The 18972-nt window shown below is 59.9% G+C and overlaps 1 protein-coding gene across 1 annotated transcript in view; it reads left to right on the top strand.

Annotated features, from left to right (window-relative positions):
* LRP1 (LDL receptor related protein 1) overlaps positions 1–16412 on the top strand; it is an 85956-nt gene extending 69544 nt beyond the window's left edge. The window contains exons 56-89 of the mRNA XM_030939380.1: positions 457–640; positions 784–869; positions 1030–1149; positions 1644–1831; positions 1953–2158; positions 2694–2882; positions 3359–3507; positions 3924–4017; positions 4175–4291; positions 4510–4629; positions 4974–5096; positions 5246–5371; positions 5887–6003; positions 6645–6751; positions 6852–6984; positions 7834–7953; positions 8050–8172; positions 8524–8664; positions 8766–8900; positions 8973–9092; positions 9886–10154; positions 11062–11240; positions 11735–11841; positions 12145–12261; positions 12751–12927; positions 13088–13228; positions 13366–13539; positions 13775–13936; positions 14240–14414; positions 14541–14642; positions 14801–14865; positions 14978–15068; positions 15167–15311; positions 15465–16412. Coding sequence (XP_030795240.1) covers positions 457–640; positions 784–869; positions 1030–1149; positions 1644–1831; positions 1953–2158; positions 2694–2882; positions 3359–3507; positions 3924–4017; positions 4175–4291; positions 4510–4629; positions 4974–5096; positions 5246–5371; positions 5887–6003; positions 6645–6751; positions 6852–6984; positions 7834–7953; positions 8050–8172; positions 8524–8664; positions 8766–8900; positions 8973–9092; positions 9886–10154; positions 11062–11240; positions 11735–11841; positions 12145–12261; positions 12751–12927; positions 13088–13228; positions 13366–13539; positions 13775–13936; positions 14240–14414; positions 14541–14642; positions 14801–14865; positions 14978–15068; positions 15167–15311; positions 15465–15605 — 4743 coding nt within the window. The 3' untranslated portion in view covers positions 15606–16412. The remainder of the gene's footprint in view (positions 1–456; positions 641–783; positions 870–1029; positions 1150–1643; positions 1832–1952; positions 2159–2693; positions 2883–3358; positions 3508–3923; positions 4018–4174; positions 4292–4509; positions 4630–4973; positions 5097–5245; positions 5372–5886; positions 6004–6644; positions 6752–6851; positions 6985–7833; positions 7954–8049; positions 8173–8523; positions 8665–8765; positions 8901–8972; positions 9093–9885; positions 10155–11061; positions 11241–11734; positions 11842–12144; positions 12262–12750; positions 12928–13087; positions 13229–13365; positions 13540–13774; positions 13937–14239; positions 14415–14540; positions 14643–14800; positions 14866–14977; positions 15069–15166; positions 15312–15464) is intronic.
* Positions 16413–18972: the final 2560 nt, after the last annotated feature.

Below are 18972 nucleotides of genomic sequence, written 5' to 3'. Positions count from 1 at the left end.
GAGAGGCCCAGGTTGGAGAGGGAAGTCTGGGAGTTATCACCATAGAGGTGCTATTTGAATCTATCAGCCTGGATATGATTCCCAAGGGAGCAGTGTAGGTGGAGAAGAGAGGAGTCCAAAGTCTGAGCCCCAAGCTGAGCAACAGCCAGGAGCAGGGAGGTGAGGGGACCAACAGAAGAGCCTGAGAAGGAGCAGCTGCTGAGGCAGGAGAACAGCCATGAGAAGAAAGCGTTTCCAGGGGGAGGGCACACGCAGCTCTGTCAAATGACACTCGGGGGCACACAGAAGGAGGCCTGGACTGCGAAGGCCAGACAGGCAGCTGGGTGGACTTAGTACCCATGTGCTGCTGCCCCTAATGAGGCCGGGTAGAAGGAATTGGAGTCTCTGAGCCAGGTCTCCAGGGTGGGAGGCCCAGACCCTGCCACACGCCCAGCCCAAGGCTCCCTGTGCCTGCAGTGCCGCTGTCGCCCTGGCTTCCGGCTGAAGGACGACGGCCGGACATGTGCTGATGTGGATGAGTGCAGCACCACCTTCCCCTGCAGCCAGCGCTGCATCAACACCCATGGCAGCTATAAGTGTCTGTGTGTGGAGGGCTACGCACCCCGCGGCGGCGACCCCCACAGCTGCAAGGCTGTGACTGGTGAGATTCACGCTTGGAGGGCATGAGGTGACCCAGGCAGCTGGGGGCTGTGTGGGACCGCCCGGGTGGCAGAGCTCCAGACAGGCAGGAGACCAGGGCCACTAGAATGTGCCAGGAGCTGAGGCGAGATCCTCTGTCTGCAGACGAGGAACCGTTTCTGATCTTTGCCAACCGGTACTACCTACGCAAGCTCAACCTGGATGGGTCCAACTACACGTTACTTAAGCAGGTACCAAACCCAGGCCTTCCTCCCCTTTGCCCATCTCCCAGACCCAGCACAGCGTCTCCTGCAAGTCTCCCCACTTAGATCCAACCATCCCTCCCCCAGATGTAAATGTGGCCCCTGCTGCCACAACAGATTTCTGTTCTCCCTCACTCCCCTAATCCAGGGCCTGAACAATGCCGTTGCCTTGGACTTTGACTACCGAGAGCAAATGATCTACTGGACGGATGTGACGACCCAGGGCAGCATGATCCGAAGGATGCACCTTAACGGGAGCAATGTGCAGGTGAGGCGGGCGGCCCTCAGCGACCGACACTGGCCCACCCCAGATGGCTGTTTTCAGATCGTCTCTCCTTCCCGTCCCACCAACCCAAATTGCTTCCTTCTCACTCCACTAGTCACTGTGTGACTGCTTGTTCTGGCTGCTTACTCTCCTCTGGGCCCAGACAGCAAGGACCGGGAGATTTCTCTTGCTCTTCCCCTCACTGCCAGCCCTACGTCTCCCTAATTATCAGGAAGTTCCCCCTGAGGTCTGGCCAAGCACTGTGAGGCTTGGAGTGTGGTCCCATTCACCACCTAGAGCCCCCTCTCCTAGAGGCTCTGCTGACACGTACATAGTGTCAGGCCCAGGACTGGGCATTTTACTTCCATGGTTCTCCCACCAGAGCTGGCAGAGGGAGCTCTACCCCATTTTACACATGGGGAGGCTGAGCCTCACAGAGGCTTGCAGGTCTTCCCCCAGGTCACCCAGAGCTCTCCCTCCCCTGCCTCTTCCTGCAGGTCCTACACCGTACAGGCCTCAGCAACCCCGACGGGCTGGCTGTGGACTGGGTGGGTGGCAACCTGTACTGGTGCGACAAAGGCCGGGACACCATTGAGGTGTCCAAGCTCAATGGGGCCTATCGGACGGTGCTGGTCAGCTCTGGCCTCCGCGAGCCCAGGGCTCTGGTAGTGGATGTGCAGAATGGGTATGTGGCTGAGGAGGGTTGGGGAAGCCCTTGAAAGCAGCATCCAAGCCCAGCCTCCCTGCAGGCCACTGGTGGGATGGGTTATGGGATCTCCCGGGGCTCACTGCCTACCCATCACCAGGTACCTGTACTGGACAGACTGGGGTGACCACTCACTGATTGGCCGCATCGGCATGGATGGGTCCAGTCGCAGCGTCATCGTGGACACCAAGATCACATGGCCCAACGGCCTGACGCTGGACTATGTCACTGAGCGCATCTACTGGGCTGATGCCCGCGAGGACTACATTGAGTTTGCCAGCCTGGATGGCTCCAATCGCCACGTTGGTCAGTGTGCCAGTGAGGCTGTCCAGGCACAGCAGACTCGGTGGGGATGGAAGTCTGAAGCGACAGGGGATCAAGTTTTGGGGGCAAGAGTGGACATAAAAAGCAGAGGACATGGCCTCAGGACACCACTCGCTGGGGTGTGAGGTTCAGAGCACCCAGGGGCTTCCCCAGCCTGGCCACCACCCAGCTCCCTTGGGAAGGAAGAGGAGAGGCCCTTCCCTTATATACACAGTTCTGGAGGACTGGCCTCGAGGAGGGTGGGGGTGGGAGGCCTGCGATTGGGAACTGCAGTGCTCCCCACTTCCCGAGGGGAACCATATACTGGCAGGGCAGGAACTTGCCATGAGGCAGTCTAGGTTTGAACTCCAGCTCTGACACTTGTTAACTGTGAGACCATGGGGGGCCCCTGAACCATCTGGAACTGGGGCTGACACCCACCTCACAGGGCGGTGGTGGGGCTTGAGGAGGTGGAGTGGGCTGGCACCCTGTCCGAGCTCGGGCTGACTGGCACCGTGCCTGCCCCTCGGCCCCACAGTGCTGAGCCAGGACATCCCGCACATCTTTGCACTGACCCTGTTTGAGGACTACGTCTACTGGACCGACTGGGAAACAAAGTCCATCAACCGAGCCCACAAGACCACGGGCACCAACAAAACGCTCCTCATCAGCACACTGCACCGGCCCATGGACCTGCACGTCTTCCACGCCCTGCGCCAGCCGGACGGTGAGCAGGCAAGGGGTGGGAGCAGGTGAAGGGTGAGCTGGGCACCGGGGTCCCTGGGAATTCCTGCTTATCCCTTCTCCAGCACTGACCAAGCCCTCTCCTGGCCAGACACTGGGAGACTCCAGGAGGGTCTAGACAGGGGATGGTTTGGCTCCCGGAACCTTCAGCCAAGCCTGGATCCAGTCCTGGAATCTGGCAGCAGCAAGGCCCTGAGGCCGATCAAGTGGGGGTCTGGGTGCCGGGCCCCCAGAAGGAAGACAGGCCCCTGGGGGGTAAGCACAGAGGAGGTGGGGAGCTGGCCTTCAGGCCTGGCCTGATCCTGGGACCTTGAGAGAATCCTCTCCTGTCTCTGGCTTCAACTCCCTCCTAAAAGAGGCAGGGTTTAGGCCACTCACCTCTGTCCAGGATGGAGTGAGTGAGGCAGCCTTTGGTAAGGCAGAAAATGTCACCACATTTCACGACGTTTTCTCTGGCAGTGCCCAATCACCCCTGCAAGGTCAACAATGGTGGCTGCAGCAACCTGTGCCTGCTGTCCCCCGGGGGAGGGCACAAATGTGCCTGCCCTACCAACTTCTACCTGGGCAGCGATGGGCGTACCTGTGTGTCCAACTGCACAGCGAGCCAGGTGAGGCTGTCCCCCAGATCCCATCACCAGTGCCCGCTCCCTGACCCCCCAGTCCTCCTTGGACCCCAACACCTGCTCTGTCCTAATGTCCTCACGCATCCGGTTTTCCCATGCTAACACCCCCACATTTCTTGCCTACCTCTTGTCTCCCCACAGCAATACTTTTACCCCCGTCACCTCACACAGACACCTCCACACCCTAACCTTGACCCTCCTCGCCATGCTCCAGTGCTGCCTTCCCCACCCTACCCCACGCAGCGCCACACTTGGCCTTTCTGCACTGACTATAGCCCAACCTGCCCCAGAATACCCTGACCCCTGCCTCAACTTCTTTGAAACATCCAACCCCCTCAAAAGAAGGACTTCTGAGTCTCCCAGATCCCCACCAACCCCTCTTGCCCCCGCCTGCCCTCCAGTTTGTGTGCAAGAACGACAAGTGCATCCCCTTCTGGTGGAAGTGTGACACCGAGGACGACTGCGGGGACCACTCAGATGAGCCCCCGGACTGCCGTGAGTGCCTGCTGGGGGTGACACAAGGGTCCCCAGCTGTGTCGGAGGTGGCCTGACTCCTGAGGCTTTGAATGGCCACTGGAGAGGCTGGAGGCTGCAAGTGGACCTGGCTGTGTCCACCCCAGCCGCTCTGACCCTGAGCCTCCCTTTCTGGCAGCCGAGTTCAAGTGCCGGCCCGGACAGTTCCAGTGCTCCACAGGCATCTGCACAAACCCTGCCTTCATCTGCGATGGCGACAATGACTGCCAGGACAACAGTGACGAGGCCAACTGTGGTAAAGCGCTGCCTGGCCACCCTCCCTCCTTCCCCAGCATCTTCCCCGCCCCAGGATTTGGGGCTTTCAAGGGCAGGGAAGCTGCAGCCCATTGCAGCTTGCTCTCCAGGCTGGATTCCTGCGGCTCAAGCCTTTGCCCTCCCTGCTGAGGGATGGGTACCCTCTCCCTGCCCCTGAGTCCTCCCTTTGCCACGAGTCACCCCCTCCTCCCCCCACAGACATCCACGTCTGCTTGCCCAGTCAGTTCAAATGTACCAACACCAACCGCTGTATTCCCGGCATCTTCCGCTGCAACGGGCAGGACAACTGCGGAGACGGGGAGGACGAGAGGGACTGCCGTGAGTGCCAGAGGTGGTGGGGGGGCAGCGGTGGGAGATGACACGGAAGCAGGGCAGGCGGAATCCCCCCCACAGCTTTGAGAGGCTCTCAAATAGCTTTAGTAGATGGGCAACACAAATTATATTGGGTGTAACTTGCTTTGCTCATAAAAATCACCACGCGTGATATAGGGACATAGAGATCCAGAAAACAAAAAGCACCAAAACGGGGGGTAAACTGTTCCTTCCTCCCAAGAAGTTGCTGGCAGGACTAAGGCCAGGGCTTGGAAGAGGGAGAAGATGGTGATGGTGAACTGGAGTGGCAGGTGTAAGGGAGGGCCCTCATTCTCTTGCCCACCCCGCAGCCGAAGTGACCTGCGCCCCCAACCAGTTCCAGTGCTCCATTACCAAACGGTGCATCCCCCGGGTCTGGGTCTGCGACCGGGACAATGACTGTGTGGATGGCAGTGACGAGCCTGCCAACTGCAGTGAGTTGCCTGGCCTGGAGCCCAGCTTCCCTCCCCAGTGTCTGCTGCTCACACCACCCCAACATGTGACCCCCTCAGTGGCCACTCCCAGGCCTTCCCCACCCTCCTGGAAGGAGTCTCATCCTCACCGCATGCCCACCCACTTGCAGCCCAGATGACCTGTGGCGTGGATGAGTTCCGCTGCAAGGATTCGGGCCGATGCATCCCAGCGCGCTGGAAGTGTGACGGAGAGGATGACTGCGGGGATGGCTCAGATGAGCCCAAGGAAGAGTGTGGTAAGCCGAGACCCCACTCCAGGAGGAAGACGGTCTACCTGGGTGGGAGGCATGGTGCCCCTGGCAGGTGGAGGACTGGGGGCCGCCTGCTTACCGTTCTCAGTGTGGCCCTGGTGCTGGGCTTCCTGGGCCTGCTGTAGGGCTGGGGAAGGAGGCCTGGCTGGAGCTCGCTTCCCCACATCCACCTGTGCCCCATGCCTCCCTGTTTCCCTATCCCTGCCCCTGCCCACGCCTCATCTGCGCATACCTGTGTGGAGTTTTCCTTGCCCACCCTATGGGACCTGTTCATCTCCTCCCCAAGGCAGCTGCCCACACACACACCCCCAATCATGTCTCCTGTCCCCAAACCTCCTTATAGACCCCACATCTCAAAACACTGCCTGGGCTCCCCGCGGCTGACACTTCCCAAGCCAGGATGCCCACCCTCCCCACCAGGCCAGCCTGACCATGCCTGCCTGGATCCTAATGTCTGCCCCAGCCCTGTCCCTGACTGCCCTGACACTTGCCTCCTCCAGATGAGCGCACCTGTGAGCCATACCAGTTCCGCTGCAAGAACAACCGCTGCGTGCCCGGCCGCTGGCAGTGCGACTACGACAACGATTGTGGCGACAACTCAGACGAGGAGAGCTGCAGTACGTCCCACCCGCCAGCCCCACGGGAGCCCCTCCCAGGCCTGGCCCTTGCCGCGCCGCCCTCCTGCCACAGGCCGCGCCAGAGCTGGCAGCCACCTCCCAGGGCGGGGGCAGGAGCCGCCCTCCTCACCCACCCCACTCCATGTTGTGTACTTGAGTTTGTGCCATTTCACCTCATCTCATGTTTCTCTCCATTTTCACACTGTCCTCTCGGGGTTGCAGAGGTAGGTGTCTCTGATGTGCCCGTGCTCCCACCACACCCCCACCTCTGCCCCAGAGCCCCCCATCCCTGTGCCGTGCCTCTACCCATCATCCTTGACTGACCTCTCCCCAAACCCTGGTGCTTGTCTCAGTGGTCTTGTCCCTGCTCCCCTCCCCAAACACAGTCTGTCCTGAGGGCAAGGCCAGGGACCTGTGCCCTCTCTGGTGTCTGTCCCATGGGGTAAGTGTGAGCCTGCCTGTGCCAAGCTGTTCCATAGGGGCAGCCAGTGGGCTCTGCCAGGACTGGCCCGGCCTCTGGGTCAGTCAGCTGTGGTCTTCAGAGACATGGGGATGGGCCTTGGGCTCAGGACTGTGGCACTGCTGAGGCCTGGAGTCCTTGTGCCCACCCTCCTGGGCCTGTCTCCCCCTGTCCTTCCCAGCCCCTCGACCCTGCTCCGAGAGTGAGTTCTCCTGTGCCAACGGCCGCTGCATCGCGGGGCGCTGGAAATGCGATGGAGACCACGACTGCGCGGACGGCTCAGACGAGGTGGGCAGGGAGATGAGAAGGAAAGAGGTGGCCTCAGAGGAGTTCAGGCAGGGCTTAGGGGTGCCAAGAGCTGACCGGCTGCCTGTGCCCATGCCCACAGAAAGACTGCACCCCCCGCTGTGACATGGACCAGTTCCAGTGCAAGAGCGGCCACTGCATCCCCCTGCGCTGGCGCTGTGACGCAGACGCTGACTGCATGGACGGCAGCGACGAGGAGGCCTGCGGCACTGGCGGTGCGCCCCTTGGCTTGGTCTCCCTGGGTCCTCCCTCTGCTGCCCACCCTGTCACGTGGCCCAGTCATTCACTCGATCTTTCTCTTCTGTATTCATTCTTCATGCAACAAATATTTATTGAGCATTTACCATGTACCAGGCACTGCCATAGGTGTTAGGGACATAGTAGTAAACAAGACACAGGACCCCTGAATACACATTTTTGTGCGGGTTGTGCCCAGCTCAGTGCCCCCTAGTCTAGGGGACCAGTTGAGCTGAAATCCTGCAAACCCTGAGGGCTGTACCTGTCTAGGCCCCACCCCACAAATTCCTCCAAGACAGTCTGCTGCCCCAAGAGGAAAAGCCCTGCTATTTTCCCTTTCTGGGGCAGTGAGACAGTGCCTGTCCCTTGTTGACCTGCCTGGGCTCGGCAGCACAGAGGGGGCAGGTGAAGCCCAGGGTGAGAAAAGACTGGGACTTGGAGCGGAAATCCCAACTGTGTGGGCAGATGTCTTGGCTCTGCCTTGGTAGGCTACGCACAGGGATGGGAACCTGGTCTTCCATTCCCAGCCCTGGTCTTCCATTCCCACGTCCCTGCTGTGGAACTACACAGCCCCATGCCCTGCCACATACCAGAGAAGGAGTGCCCTCTGAACTCCTCCAGACACCCCTGAAAAATGACCTCTTCTCCCCTGAATACCAGAAAAGGCAGTTTGGCCCCACCAAGTAGAAAATTAAGAGACCTGGTTCCAATTTGGCTGTGCCACTGCTTGCCTGGTGACCTCTCTGAGCCTGGAACCCCCACCTGTGGAGAGAGGGGTCTGGGTGGGCTCATGGCTCATTCTCTCTCTTGGCTCCCCCTGGCACCAGTGCGAACCTGCCCCCTGGACGAGTTCCAGTGCAACAACACCTTGTGCAAGCCGCTGGCCTGGAAGTGCGATGGCGAGGATGACTGTGGGGACAACTCAGATGAGAACCCTGAGGAGTGTGGTGAGATTTGGGGCGGGGTTCCCGGGCTCCCCAGTGGCCAGCAGCCACCCCACCCGCAAGACTAATTCCAGCTCTGTGTTCCCCTGGCTGTCGCAGCCCGGTTCGTGTGCCCTCCCAACCGGCCCTTCCGTTGCAAGAATGACCGTGTCTGTCTGTGGATCGGGCGCCAATGCGATGGCACGGACAACTGTGGGGATGGGACTGATGAAGAGGACTGTGGTGAGTAGGAGGCCGACAAAGGCCTGCAGGGGGCGGATAGTGCACAGTGGGGTGAGTGTGAGCCTTGTGGGAGCTGCATTGGGGTTAGGGTTAACCAGGAGGACTGGCCCAGGAAGGGGAGGATCCATTGCTAGGAGTCTGGAGGCTCTTTCAAGAGAGCCCCTGCGGAAGGCTCTGGGGGCTGCCTGATGCGTTAGGTCTTGGAGGTGGGGCTGGGAACCCAAAAGTTTGACTTGCCCCCCCCGCAAGCCTTGTCAGTTAGGAATTGGGAGCCACTGGTATCTATGGGGTCACTGTGGGAGGAGGGGGCAGGGGTGAATACCCAGGGTCTAAAGCCTCTGCCCTCCTCAGAGCACCCCACGGCCCAGACCACCCACTGCAAAGACAAGAAGGAGTTCCTGTGCCGGAACCAGCACTGCCTCTCCTCCTCCCTGCGCTGCAACATGTTCGACGACTGCGGGGATGGCTCTGACGAGGAGGACTGCAGCATCGGTGAGGCCCAGCAGCAGACCGGATGCTGGTGGGGAGCAGGGAGAGCCGAGCCCCAGCCTGGGGTGGCTCAAGGGAGGGCATCCACTCTCTGTCCCCCACAGACCCCAAGCTGACCAGCTGCGCCACCAACGCCAGCATCTGTGGGGACGAGGCACGCTGCGTGCGCACCGAGAAAGCAGCCTACTGTGCCTGCCGCTCAGGCTTCCACACCGTGCCCGGCCAGCCCGGATGCCAAGGTAGGAAAGCGGGGCAGAGCAGGGGCAGACACCCCAGCTGTGGACCCCCATGACCCTCCCTGTAACCCCTAGACATCAACGAGTGCCTGCGCTTCGGCACCTGCTCCCAGCTCTGCAACAACACCAAGGGCGGCCATCTCTGCAGCTGCGCTCGGAACTTCATGAAGACGCACAACACCTGCAAGGCCGAAGGTGCCGGAGCCGCCAGAGGGCAGAAAGGCTGGATGGGGCAGGGCGATGGGGTTATCAAACGGGGCTGACTTGGAATGGAATGTCTTCCTGTGGACATCTTGCCCGGACAGGAAGCCCCATACTCATAGGTGCAGCTGCCTGAGCAAAGGGCTGGCCCAAGCAGAGGGAGCAGGTCCTGGGGCTGGCTCATTGAAGGAGTCTGGGATGCAGCAGTGCTCTGAATTGCACACACGCCTCCTCACCCACCGCTGCCAGGACAAGAGCACACTTAGACACGCAGTGCACACTCACAGTCATGGGGGCCTCACCTGTACATTCCCCACACACTTTGATGCCCACCTGTGCCTTCCTCATGCCTGTGCACATTCACACACACCCCTGGAACACACACCCCCACCATGCACTGCCATGCACACCCACATGCTCCATGCCAAGCAAACACACCCCATGTGCCTATGCACCCCCGAGCATGTGCCAGGCAGTTTGTAGCAGAGAGCATAGTGATGCCATCCAGCAGCCTTGAGGAGGCAGAAGTCTCTGGGTCTGGAGGGGCAGGGACAGCTTTTTGGCTGAAAGGAGCAGGTCACAGTGGATCAGCTCAGGGGAGGAGAGGAGGAGTTCCAGAGGCTGAGATTGGAGCCTGCAACCCTGAGCAGGGAGGGTAAGCAGCAGCTTCTGGCCAGAGCAGATTGTTCTACTAGGAAAGAGGACACCGTTCATGTGAAAGGAGCTGAGCTGGGTGGGGTGCACATCTCCATCCCACAGCCCCAGCCCTGACCTCTTGTTTCTCCAGGCTCTGAGTACCAGGTCCTGTACATTGCTGATGACAATGAGATCCGCAGCCTGTTCCCTGGGCACCCCCATTCGGCTTACGAGCAGGCATTCCAGGGCGACGAGAGCGTCCGCATTGATGCCATGGATGTCCATGTCAAGGCTGGCCGTGTCTATTGGACCAACTGGCACACGGGCACCATCTCCTACCGCAGCCTGCCACCTGCTGCGCCTCCTACCACTTCCAACCGCCACCGGCGACAGATTGACCGGGGTGTCACCCACCTCAATGTGAGTGCCCACACTGGCGTGGAGGGAGTGGAAGAGCTCCATAAAGCAAGCGGTTCAGAGCAGAATTTGAGGAGCAGTGCTGGCTGGGCACAGTGGCTCACGCCTCCAATCCCAGCACTTTGGGAGGCCAAGGCGGGCAGATCACCTGAGGTCAGGAGTTTGAGACCAGCGTGGCAACATGGTGAAACCTTGTCTCTACGAAAAATACAAAAATTAGCCAGGCATGGTGGCGGGCGCCTGTAATCGCAGCTACTCAGGAGGCTGAGGCAGGAGAATCCCTTGAACCTGGAAGGTAGAGCTTGCAGTGAGCCGAGTGCCGCTTGGTTGCAGTGGCACTGAGGTTGCAGAGTACCACTGCACTCCAGCCTGGGTGACAGAGTGAGACTCCGTCTCAAAAAAAAAAAAAGATAAAAAGAAAAGAAAAGGGCAGTGTGAGGGGCCAAGGGTGAGAGTGGGGCAGGGGGCAGTCTTAGGATTGTGTTCTGCGGCATGGCCGGCGGGAAGACAGAGCAGTGGGAATGGTCAGCAGCTGGCTGTGCTGTAGGCAGCCCAGGGTGCAGGGCACGATGGGCAGGCAGACAGCCCTCCGGCACCAGTCCCCCATCGTTGCCACCACTCACTGTGTACGTCTTAGCTGCCTCACTTAACCTCTTTGGGTTTCACTTTGTTTATCAATAAAATTAGGTGATCATCGCCATCGTGCAGGCTTCAGGGAGGGCTCACCAGCCCCGTGTGAGAGCTGCAAGTCTGGTGCATAAGCTCCATGCTACTTGAATCTCTTTAAAGCCAGGGGCTTGGCTGTGAGCCTGGGGTGGTGTCCCAGCAGGGACAGGCTGGCAGAGTGGTGATGAGGGGATAATGGCAGGAAGACAAAGCGGTGGCCCCTGAACCTGTGGCTTCCATTCAGATTTCAGGCCTGAAGATGCCCAGAGGCATTGCCATCGACTGGGTGGCCGGAAACGTGTACTGGACCGACTCGGGCCGAGATGTGATTGAGGTGGCACAGATGAAGGGCGAGAACCGCAAGACACTCATCTCGGGCATGATTGATGAGCCCCACGCCATTGTGGTGGACCCACTGAGGGGGTGGGCAGGGGCCCTGGGGGGAGGCCTCTGGGCTGGTGGTAGGAAGCCCTGGGGACAGGGTTGGGGGCTGCACCCACAGGCGTGCCCTTTCCTCCCTGGCCAGCCTGAGGACAGAGTCCTTCTCAGGCCCTTGGGCCTTCTTGGCCACCCCTGCCTGGCCCTCCCCATGCTGCCTCTGCCCAGGGCCCCCAGCTGGGCCTGCTCGGGCAGGGGCCTGACCTCTGCTCGGCCGGCTGTCATGCACAGCCACACTCTGCCCCAGGGAACAGCTCTGCCAGTGTCGGTGGCTCTGAATGAGCACACTGTGGCTTTAGAGGAAAAGCCCCTCAACCTGCTCAGAAGCGGACTCCCTCCTGCTTCTCTGTAGAAGGACAGAACGCCCTCCTCCCAGTCCCCAGCAGTCCCTGTGCCCAGACCAAGAAGCTGGTGTCCTGCCTGGGCCTGCCTCCTCTGGCCCTCCGGCCTGCCCACACTCACCCCTTCTCCCTCCCCAGCACCATGTACTGGTCAGACTGGGGCAACCACCCCAAGATTGAGACGGCAGCAATGGATGGGACCCTTCGGGAGACACTGGTGCAGGACAACATTCAGTGGCCCACAGGTTCATGGGGCGGGGGGCGGGAGGGACGGGGTGTGGAGGGGGCCCGGCTCACAGAGCCCAGCTACTGCTGAAGTCACACAAAAGGATGCGAAGGATGGGATGGGGCTTGGACTGGGACGGGGCGGATTGGCCGTGGAGGCTTTTCCCAGAAGAGGCGACTGTGAGTGGCATGAGAACAGGGTGGAACTGTCCCAGGCATGGAGAACTGTCCAGGTGGAACTGTCCCAGGCATGGAGGCAATTCTTTCCACCCCAAGGCTGGGTTGGGGAGGCCAAGCCCTCACAGTGCTCTCTCTCTCCCCAGGCCTGGCCGTGGATTATCACAATGAGCGGTTGTACTGGGCAGATGCCAAGCTTTCAGTCATCGGCAGCATCCGGCTCAATGGCACGGACCCCATTGTGGCTGCTGATAGCAAACGAGGTCAGAGCCCCGTAGCAGTCGCAGTCCCCAGCCCTGTCCAACCCTGACATCCTCCCTACTAAGCCAGAGGCCTCACTTCGATGCCTCCCATCCTTTGTCACTGACCCCCAGCAATGCGGTAGCACCTTCCAGGCCTCTCCAGCTGGCCTCCCCTTGAACCTGCCCTGCAGGCGTGAGGCCCACCCTGACCCTCTGGCCTACTTGTCCATTCATTGGTTAGGTTTCATGGAGGCGGCATAGGTACATTAGGAACGTAGCAAATGGGGGGAGAAGGAACAGAGGTCAGCCATGAATGACCCCGGAAGTCTGGGGGTGATGGGACCTTTTGCCAGTAGTGGCCACAGGAAGAGGAACAGGCGTGGGGAGGGGAATTTGGTCTGGATGTGTTGAGTTTGAGGTGTCTGGGAGCCATGGGTGCCAGTGTCTTGGACAGCGTGGCCAGGGCCTGAGTGCCCCTCAGGTCCCCTCTGACTCCACCTCCTCCTCCAGGCCTAAGTCACCCCTTCAGCATCGACGTCTTTGAGGATTACATCTATGGTGTCACCTACATCAATAATCGTGTCTTCAAGATCCATAAGTTTGGCCATAGCCCCTTGGTCAACCTGACAGGGGGCCTGAGCCACGCCTCTGATGTGGTCCTGTACCATCAGCACAAGCAGCCCGAAGGTGGGGGCGGAGGGGAGCCTGGGTTGGGGAAGGGAGGCCTGTGGGCATTGAGTCTCCAAGCTGTGGCCTTAGGACCTGGTGGAGAGGGGGTCACCTTGGGCTCATAGGGCTCAGAGGAGGGTCCTGCTCAGCATCCTCCCCACCCCACCCATACCTGCAGTGACCAACCCATGTGACCGCAAGAAATGTGAGTGGCTCTGCCTGCTGAGCCCCAGTGGGCCTGTCTGCACCTGTCCCAATGGGAAGCGGCTGGACAACGGCACATGCGTGCCTGTGCCCTCTCCAACACCACCCCCAGATGGTACGCTCATGCCCTCCCAATCCCAGCCATGCCTCAGGACCCTCTCCTTCCTGTGGCTCCTGACTTCCCCTGACCTTGTTGCCTGTACCTCTCCTCCTATTCCCCTGGCTCTGCCCCTTGACGGGCCCTTCCTGCAGCTCCCCGGCCTGGAACCTGTAACCTGCAGTGCTTCAACGGTGGCAGCTGTTTCCTCAATGCACGGAGGCAGCCTAAGTGCCGCTGCCAGCCCCGCTACACGGGTGACAAGTGTGAACTGGACCAATGCTGGGAGCACTGTCGCAATGGGGGCACCTGTGCTGCCTCCCCCTCTGGTATGCCCCCTCATCCTGCAACGCCTGCTCCTTGCCCCGGGTCCCAGCCCCACCACCCACCACCCCACCTTAGGCAGATGGCCACCCCTGCCTCGCCTCCAGCCTCCTTTCCATTACCCAGCATCCAGTCACTCCAGTCTCTGACTCTCGCCCAGGTCCCCCCAGCCCATTCCTCTGCTATAGGGCCAGGTGGTCCCAAGGGCCACAGTCCCGCTCACACATCCTCTCCCACCAGGCATGCCCACGTGCCGGTGCCCCACGGGCTTCACGGGCCCCAAATGCACCCAGCAGGTGTGTGCAGGCTACTGTGCCAACAACAGCACCTGCACTGTCAACCAGGGCAACCAGCCCCAGTGCCGATGCCTACCCGGCTTCCTGGGCGACCGCTGCCAGTACCGTGAGTGAGACTTCCCTGGGCCCCAGGGCAGGCAGGAGGGTGACGGGTGATGGGGGACCCCAGAGCATGGGGTGATGTTCAACCTGTGCCTGGGACGCACAGGGTCAAGTTCAGAAAAAGAGGCCTTAAGCAGTTGAGCCAGACCCAAGCTGCTGGCGCTTCCCCACAAAGGTGCTGGCACACTTCCTCCGAGGCAGTGCACCCACGGCACCAAGATTATGCAAACAGAAAAGCTCTGTTCAACCTTTGGAGAGCCCTCATGAGGGTGGGGCTTGAGGCACTTCTCTCCCTCCCCAAACACAGGGCAGTGCTCTGGCTACTGTGAGAACTTTGGTACATGCCAGATGGCCGCTGATGGCTCCCGACAATGTCGCTGCACTGCTTACTTTGAGGGACTGAGGTGTGAGGTGAACAAGTGCAGCCGCTGTCTCGAAGGGGTCTGTGTGGTCAACAAGCAGAGTGGGGATGTCACCTGCAAGTGAGTGGAGCCCTCCTCCACAGTTCCACTCAGCCCAGCCCCTGCCCTGTCCTAGCCCTGCCCTGCCCCTTCCTCAGCATCCCAGACACACCTCTGCCAGCCCCAGCCTCTGATTCCTTCCCGCAGCTGCACGGACGGCCGGGTGGCCCCCAGCTGTCTGACCTGCATCGGCCACTGCAGCAATGGCGGCTCCTGCACCATGAACAGCAAAATGATGCCTGAGTGCCAGTGAGTTGGGCCCGGGCTTCACCCAGGCATAGATCATCCCTCCCTTCCCTGAGCAGGAGGACCGTCAGGCGTCAGCGCCCACCCCCCGCCACCCCGTTTCCCTGGCAGCAGTGGCTATGGAGGTTATGCCTACTCAGCTGTGTCCCTCCTTTCTGCAGGTGCCCACCCCACATGACAGGGCCCCGGTGTGAGGAGCACGTCTTCAGCCAGCAGCAGCCAGGACGTAGGTGGCAGGGGGTGGGGCAGGCAGGGCCACCAGGACCTAGAGCAGGGGGACCGTGTGCCTCCTGCTTCCCTGAGCCTTGGTGACTCAGTGTCCCACCTCTTCCCTCCAGATATAGCCTCCATCCTAATCCCTCTGCTGTTGCTGCTGCTGGTGCTTCTGGTGGCCGGAGTGGTATTCTGGTATAAGCGGCGAGTCCAAGGGTGAGTCACAGGGAATCTGGAACATTCTGGCCATTATTTTGCCATCCTAACCTTCCCCCCAATAATCTCTGCCTCCTTATATTCCTGCCTCTCCCCAGGGCTAAGGGCTTCCAGCACCAGCGGATGACCAACGGGGCCATGAATGTGGAGATTGGGAACCCCACCTACAAGATGTACGAAGGCGGAGAGCCTGATGATGTGGGAGGCCTACTGGACGCCGACTTTGCCCTGGACCCTGACAAGGTGGGCTGGAAGGCGGGCAGGGTGGAGGGCCAAGAGGCTGTGGGTGGCCTAACCAAAGGTGTTGGGTTAGGTGAGGGACGGAGGTGGGGGTGGGGTGACCTGGGCCACAGGCCCAGCTCCTGAGCCCTACCTGAACCCTCTGTCACCCTGCAGCCCACCAACTTCACCAACCCCGTGTATGCCACACTCTACATGGGGGGCCACGGCAGTCGCCACTCCCTGGCCAGCACGGACGAGAAGCGAGAACTCCTGGGCCGGGGCCCTGAGGACGAGATAGGGGACCCCTTGGCATAGGGCCCTGCCCCGTCGCACTTCCCCCAGAAAGCCTCCTGCCCCCTGCCAGTGAAGTCCTTCAGTGAGCCCCTCCCCAGCCAGCCCTTCCCTGGCCCCGCCGGATGTATAAATGTAAAAATGAAGGAATTACGTTTTATATGTGAGCGAGCAAGCCAGCAAGCGAGCACAGTATTATTTCTCCATGCCCTCCCTGCCTGCTCTTCGGCACCCCCATGCTGCCTTCAGGGAGGCAGGCAGGGAGGGCTTGGGGCTGCACTTCCTACTCTCCCACCAGAACACACCCCACCGGGAGAGCTGGTGGTGCAGCCTCCCCCTCCCTGTATAAGACACTTTGCCAAGGCTCTCCCTTCTCCACCCTACCCCTGCTTGCCCGCTCCCACAGCTCCCGGAGGGCTAATTCTGGGGAGGGAGAGTTCTTTGCTGCCCCTGTCTGGAAGATGTGGCTCTGGGTGAGGTAGGCAGGAAAGGATGGAGTGTTTTAGTTCTTGGGGGAGGCCACCCCAAAGCCCAGCCCCGACTCCAGGGGCACCTATGAGATGGCCATGCTGAATCCCCCTCCCAGACAGGCCCTTCCCGTCTCCAGGGCCCCCACCGAGGTTTCCAGGGCTGGAGACTTCCTCTGGTAAACATTCCCCCAGCCTCCCCTCCCCTGGGGACATCGAGGAGGTGGGCCACACCCAGGAAGGGCAAGTGGGCAGCCCCGTTTTGGGGATGTGAACGTTTTAATAATTTTTGCTGAATTCCTTTACAACTAAATAACACAGATATTGTTATAAATAAAATTGTAAAAAAAAAAAAAAGTCAAAAAAAAAAAAAAAGAAAGAAAGAAAGAAAGAAAAAAAGCCGCTGGTGTCTGCCTGTGTGTGAGAGACGCTGGGACCTGGGGCTGCGCTTTCCTGCTTCGGCCACCAGAGGGAGACCTGCCCCGTGCTGGAGGCAGGCTGGCTCGTGGTTTTCAGTGCCCTTCTCCCAGGGCCCTCTCCCTCTCTCCATCTTGTTGCGCCCGGGAAGCGGGTGGCACTGGACCTGACATGGAAGATCTGCTTCTCCTGGCTGTGTGACCTTCAGCCGTGACTTCGTGTCTCCGGATTTTGTGTTCCTTCTGGCTCTAGGACACTAACTCAGATCTGTTTATCTGCGTTCACTTCTACCGGACACCACCCCCCTACCCAAAATGATCTCCCACAGTGAGAAGCCCCACTGTAAGAAGTTAATACACTGACGCTTTGTAGGCTTTCCCATCCTTCAGGGTGCTCCCATGCGGTTCTGTCTGCCTGAGTTTGCTCTTGAAGCATTGACATCTCACTTTGTGGAGGCTAATGAATGAAATGCGAAGTAAAATGCTGCATTCCAGAGCGGGGTGTCTTCTGCGGTGAAGGAGAGCTGGTGAGACCAGTTTGCCAGGCCCCCTAGGCCCCCAGCAGCTCCAGCTCACCAATCATTTCAGTCATTCCAGGGGGTAACAGGAAAAAACTGTCAATCAAAGGCGTCCAGGTTCATTTCAACCCCTGCTAGAGGGGGAAACTTCTTGCAGAAAGTTGCACAGTTTACACTGCCCAGGACTGAGAGAGGGTTTGAGTCCCAGGACAGCAAATATGAGCTCAGGGAGGGTGGGTGCAAACGCCTGAAGATCCTTTACCCAACTCCCAACGGGGGAGTACTGCGTTTCATTCCTCCTCTCTCACTGGTTCAAATCCAGGAGATTCCGGCCGGGCGCGGTGGCTCAAGCCTGTAATCCCAGCACTTTGGGAGGCCGAGACGGGCGGATCACAAGGTCAGGAGATCGAGACCATCCTGGCTAACACGGTGAAACCCCGTCTCTACTAAAAAGTACAAAAAACTAGCCGGGCGAGGTGGCGGGCGCCTGTAGTCCCAGCTACTCGGGAGGCTGAGGCAGGAGAACGGCGTGAACCTGGGAGGCGGAGCTTGCAGTGAGCTGAGATCCGGCCACTGCACTCCAGCTTGGGTGACAGAGCGAGACTCCATCTCAAAAAAAAAAAAAAAAAAATCCAGGAGATTCCTCCCAGGCTTCTTTCTGACTTGGGGAAGCTACAAGTCTAGGCACCTGTGGAAACAGGAGCCCTCCCCTTCCCTCTTAGCCTTGAGAAGCCCTCTCCAACCTCATCCTCCAAGCCAACTCTGAGATCCTCCCCTGCCTACCCAAGGGCCCTGGATGGGCAACTCTGCGGGGAAACAGAATCCGTGTTTTCCAACTGGGAGGTCTGTGTCCCAATCTGGCCACCAGGTGGTGTCTGTACTCCTACAGCACTGCCTATCCTGAAGGCCCACACAGCCCCCGCCTCAGCCCTCATTATGCACCTGGGACCCCAGCCCAGCCTCTGGTTTCCTTCCCTCCGGCTATTTTGCCACACCCCTCCACCCTCTGCCAGCTGGCTCCCCTCCTTCCCCCAGTGCCTGCCCGCTCCCACCACCACCAGCCCCACCCCAGCCCCTCTGCCAGCCACGCATCTGGCGCCCCCGCCCCCCACGGGAACCACTGATTCTCTGCCTGTCACCTCAAGATCCTGGGCAGAGTGACAAAGGACCCCTGCTGCAGCTTGGAAGGCACACCCCTCCAGTCAGCATCCCTCCTCCGCCCATCAGGACCTGCTAGGAGAGGGTCCACCAGGAGGCAGTTTCTCAAACTACCCACCTGGGAGGCAGGTGGGAAGCCCTCACGTCGGCCTGAGAGATATGAAGAACCAGGGACAGGGGCTGAGAACCAGGGACAGAGGCTGATACCGAATGAGAGGCAGAGACCCAGAGGTGGAGAGACAGGGGGACAGAGGCAAAGACCCAGAGACAGGGCGAGTAGTGTGCATGTGAGTGTTTGCACTTGTGTTTGTGCGAGCACGCACACGTATGTGTGTGTAACTGGAGAGAGAACAGGTGGCCTGTGACTGTAGCTAAAGGAGGAGAGATGTTGTGGGTTGGGCCCCCAGAAGACCAGGACCCTGGTAATGGGCTTCTGTCCTGGACAGCCTAGGCCTGGGTGTGCCCACTGCTCCCACCCACTACTGAAGCAGCCCCCTTGTTGGAACCTGGGCTCAGGGTTCTGGCTCAAGGCCAGAAGGACCTTCTGTCCCTTCCTGCCTCTCTGAAGACTTCTGCCCCTTCCTGCCTCTCCTCTCCACTCCCACCCTGGCACCCAGGTTCCTGCCTCCTGGCTTCTGCCTGTCTCCCTGGGTGTCTCTGCCTCCTGCCTGTCTCCCTGGGTGTCTCTGCTTCTGTCTTATCCTCTCAGCACCCGGTCCTTTTCCTGACTCGTGTGTGTGGTTGTCACATCCCATATCTATCTGTCCATTTCTTTGTATGTGCCCCTGCTTGTCTTCTTGGTTGCCAGTGACAGCATACACCTGTGTGTGTC

Source organism: Rhinopithecus roxellana, chromosome 10 (assembly GCF_007565055.1).
Source record: "Rhinopithecus roxellana isolate Shanxi Qingling chromosome 10, ASM756505v1, whole genome shotgun sequence".
In the NCBI taxonomy this organism is placed as follows: Eukaryota; Metazoa; Chordata; class Mammalia; order Primates; family Cercopithecidae; genus Rhinopithecus; species Rhinopithecus roxellana.
The sequence above is the reverse complement of the archived record's forward strand: the minus strand, read 5'-3'. Positions and strand labels throughout refer to the sequence as shown.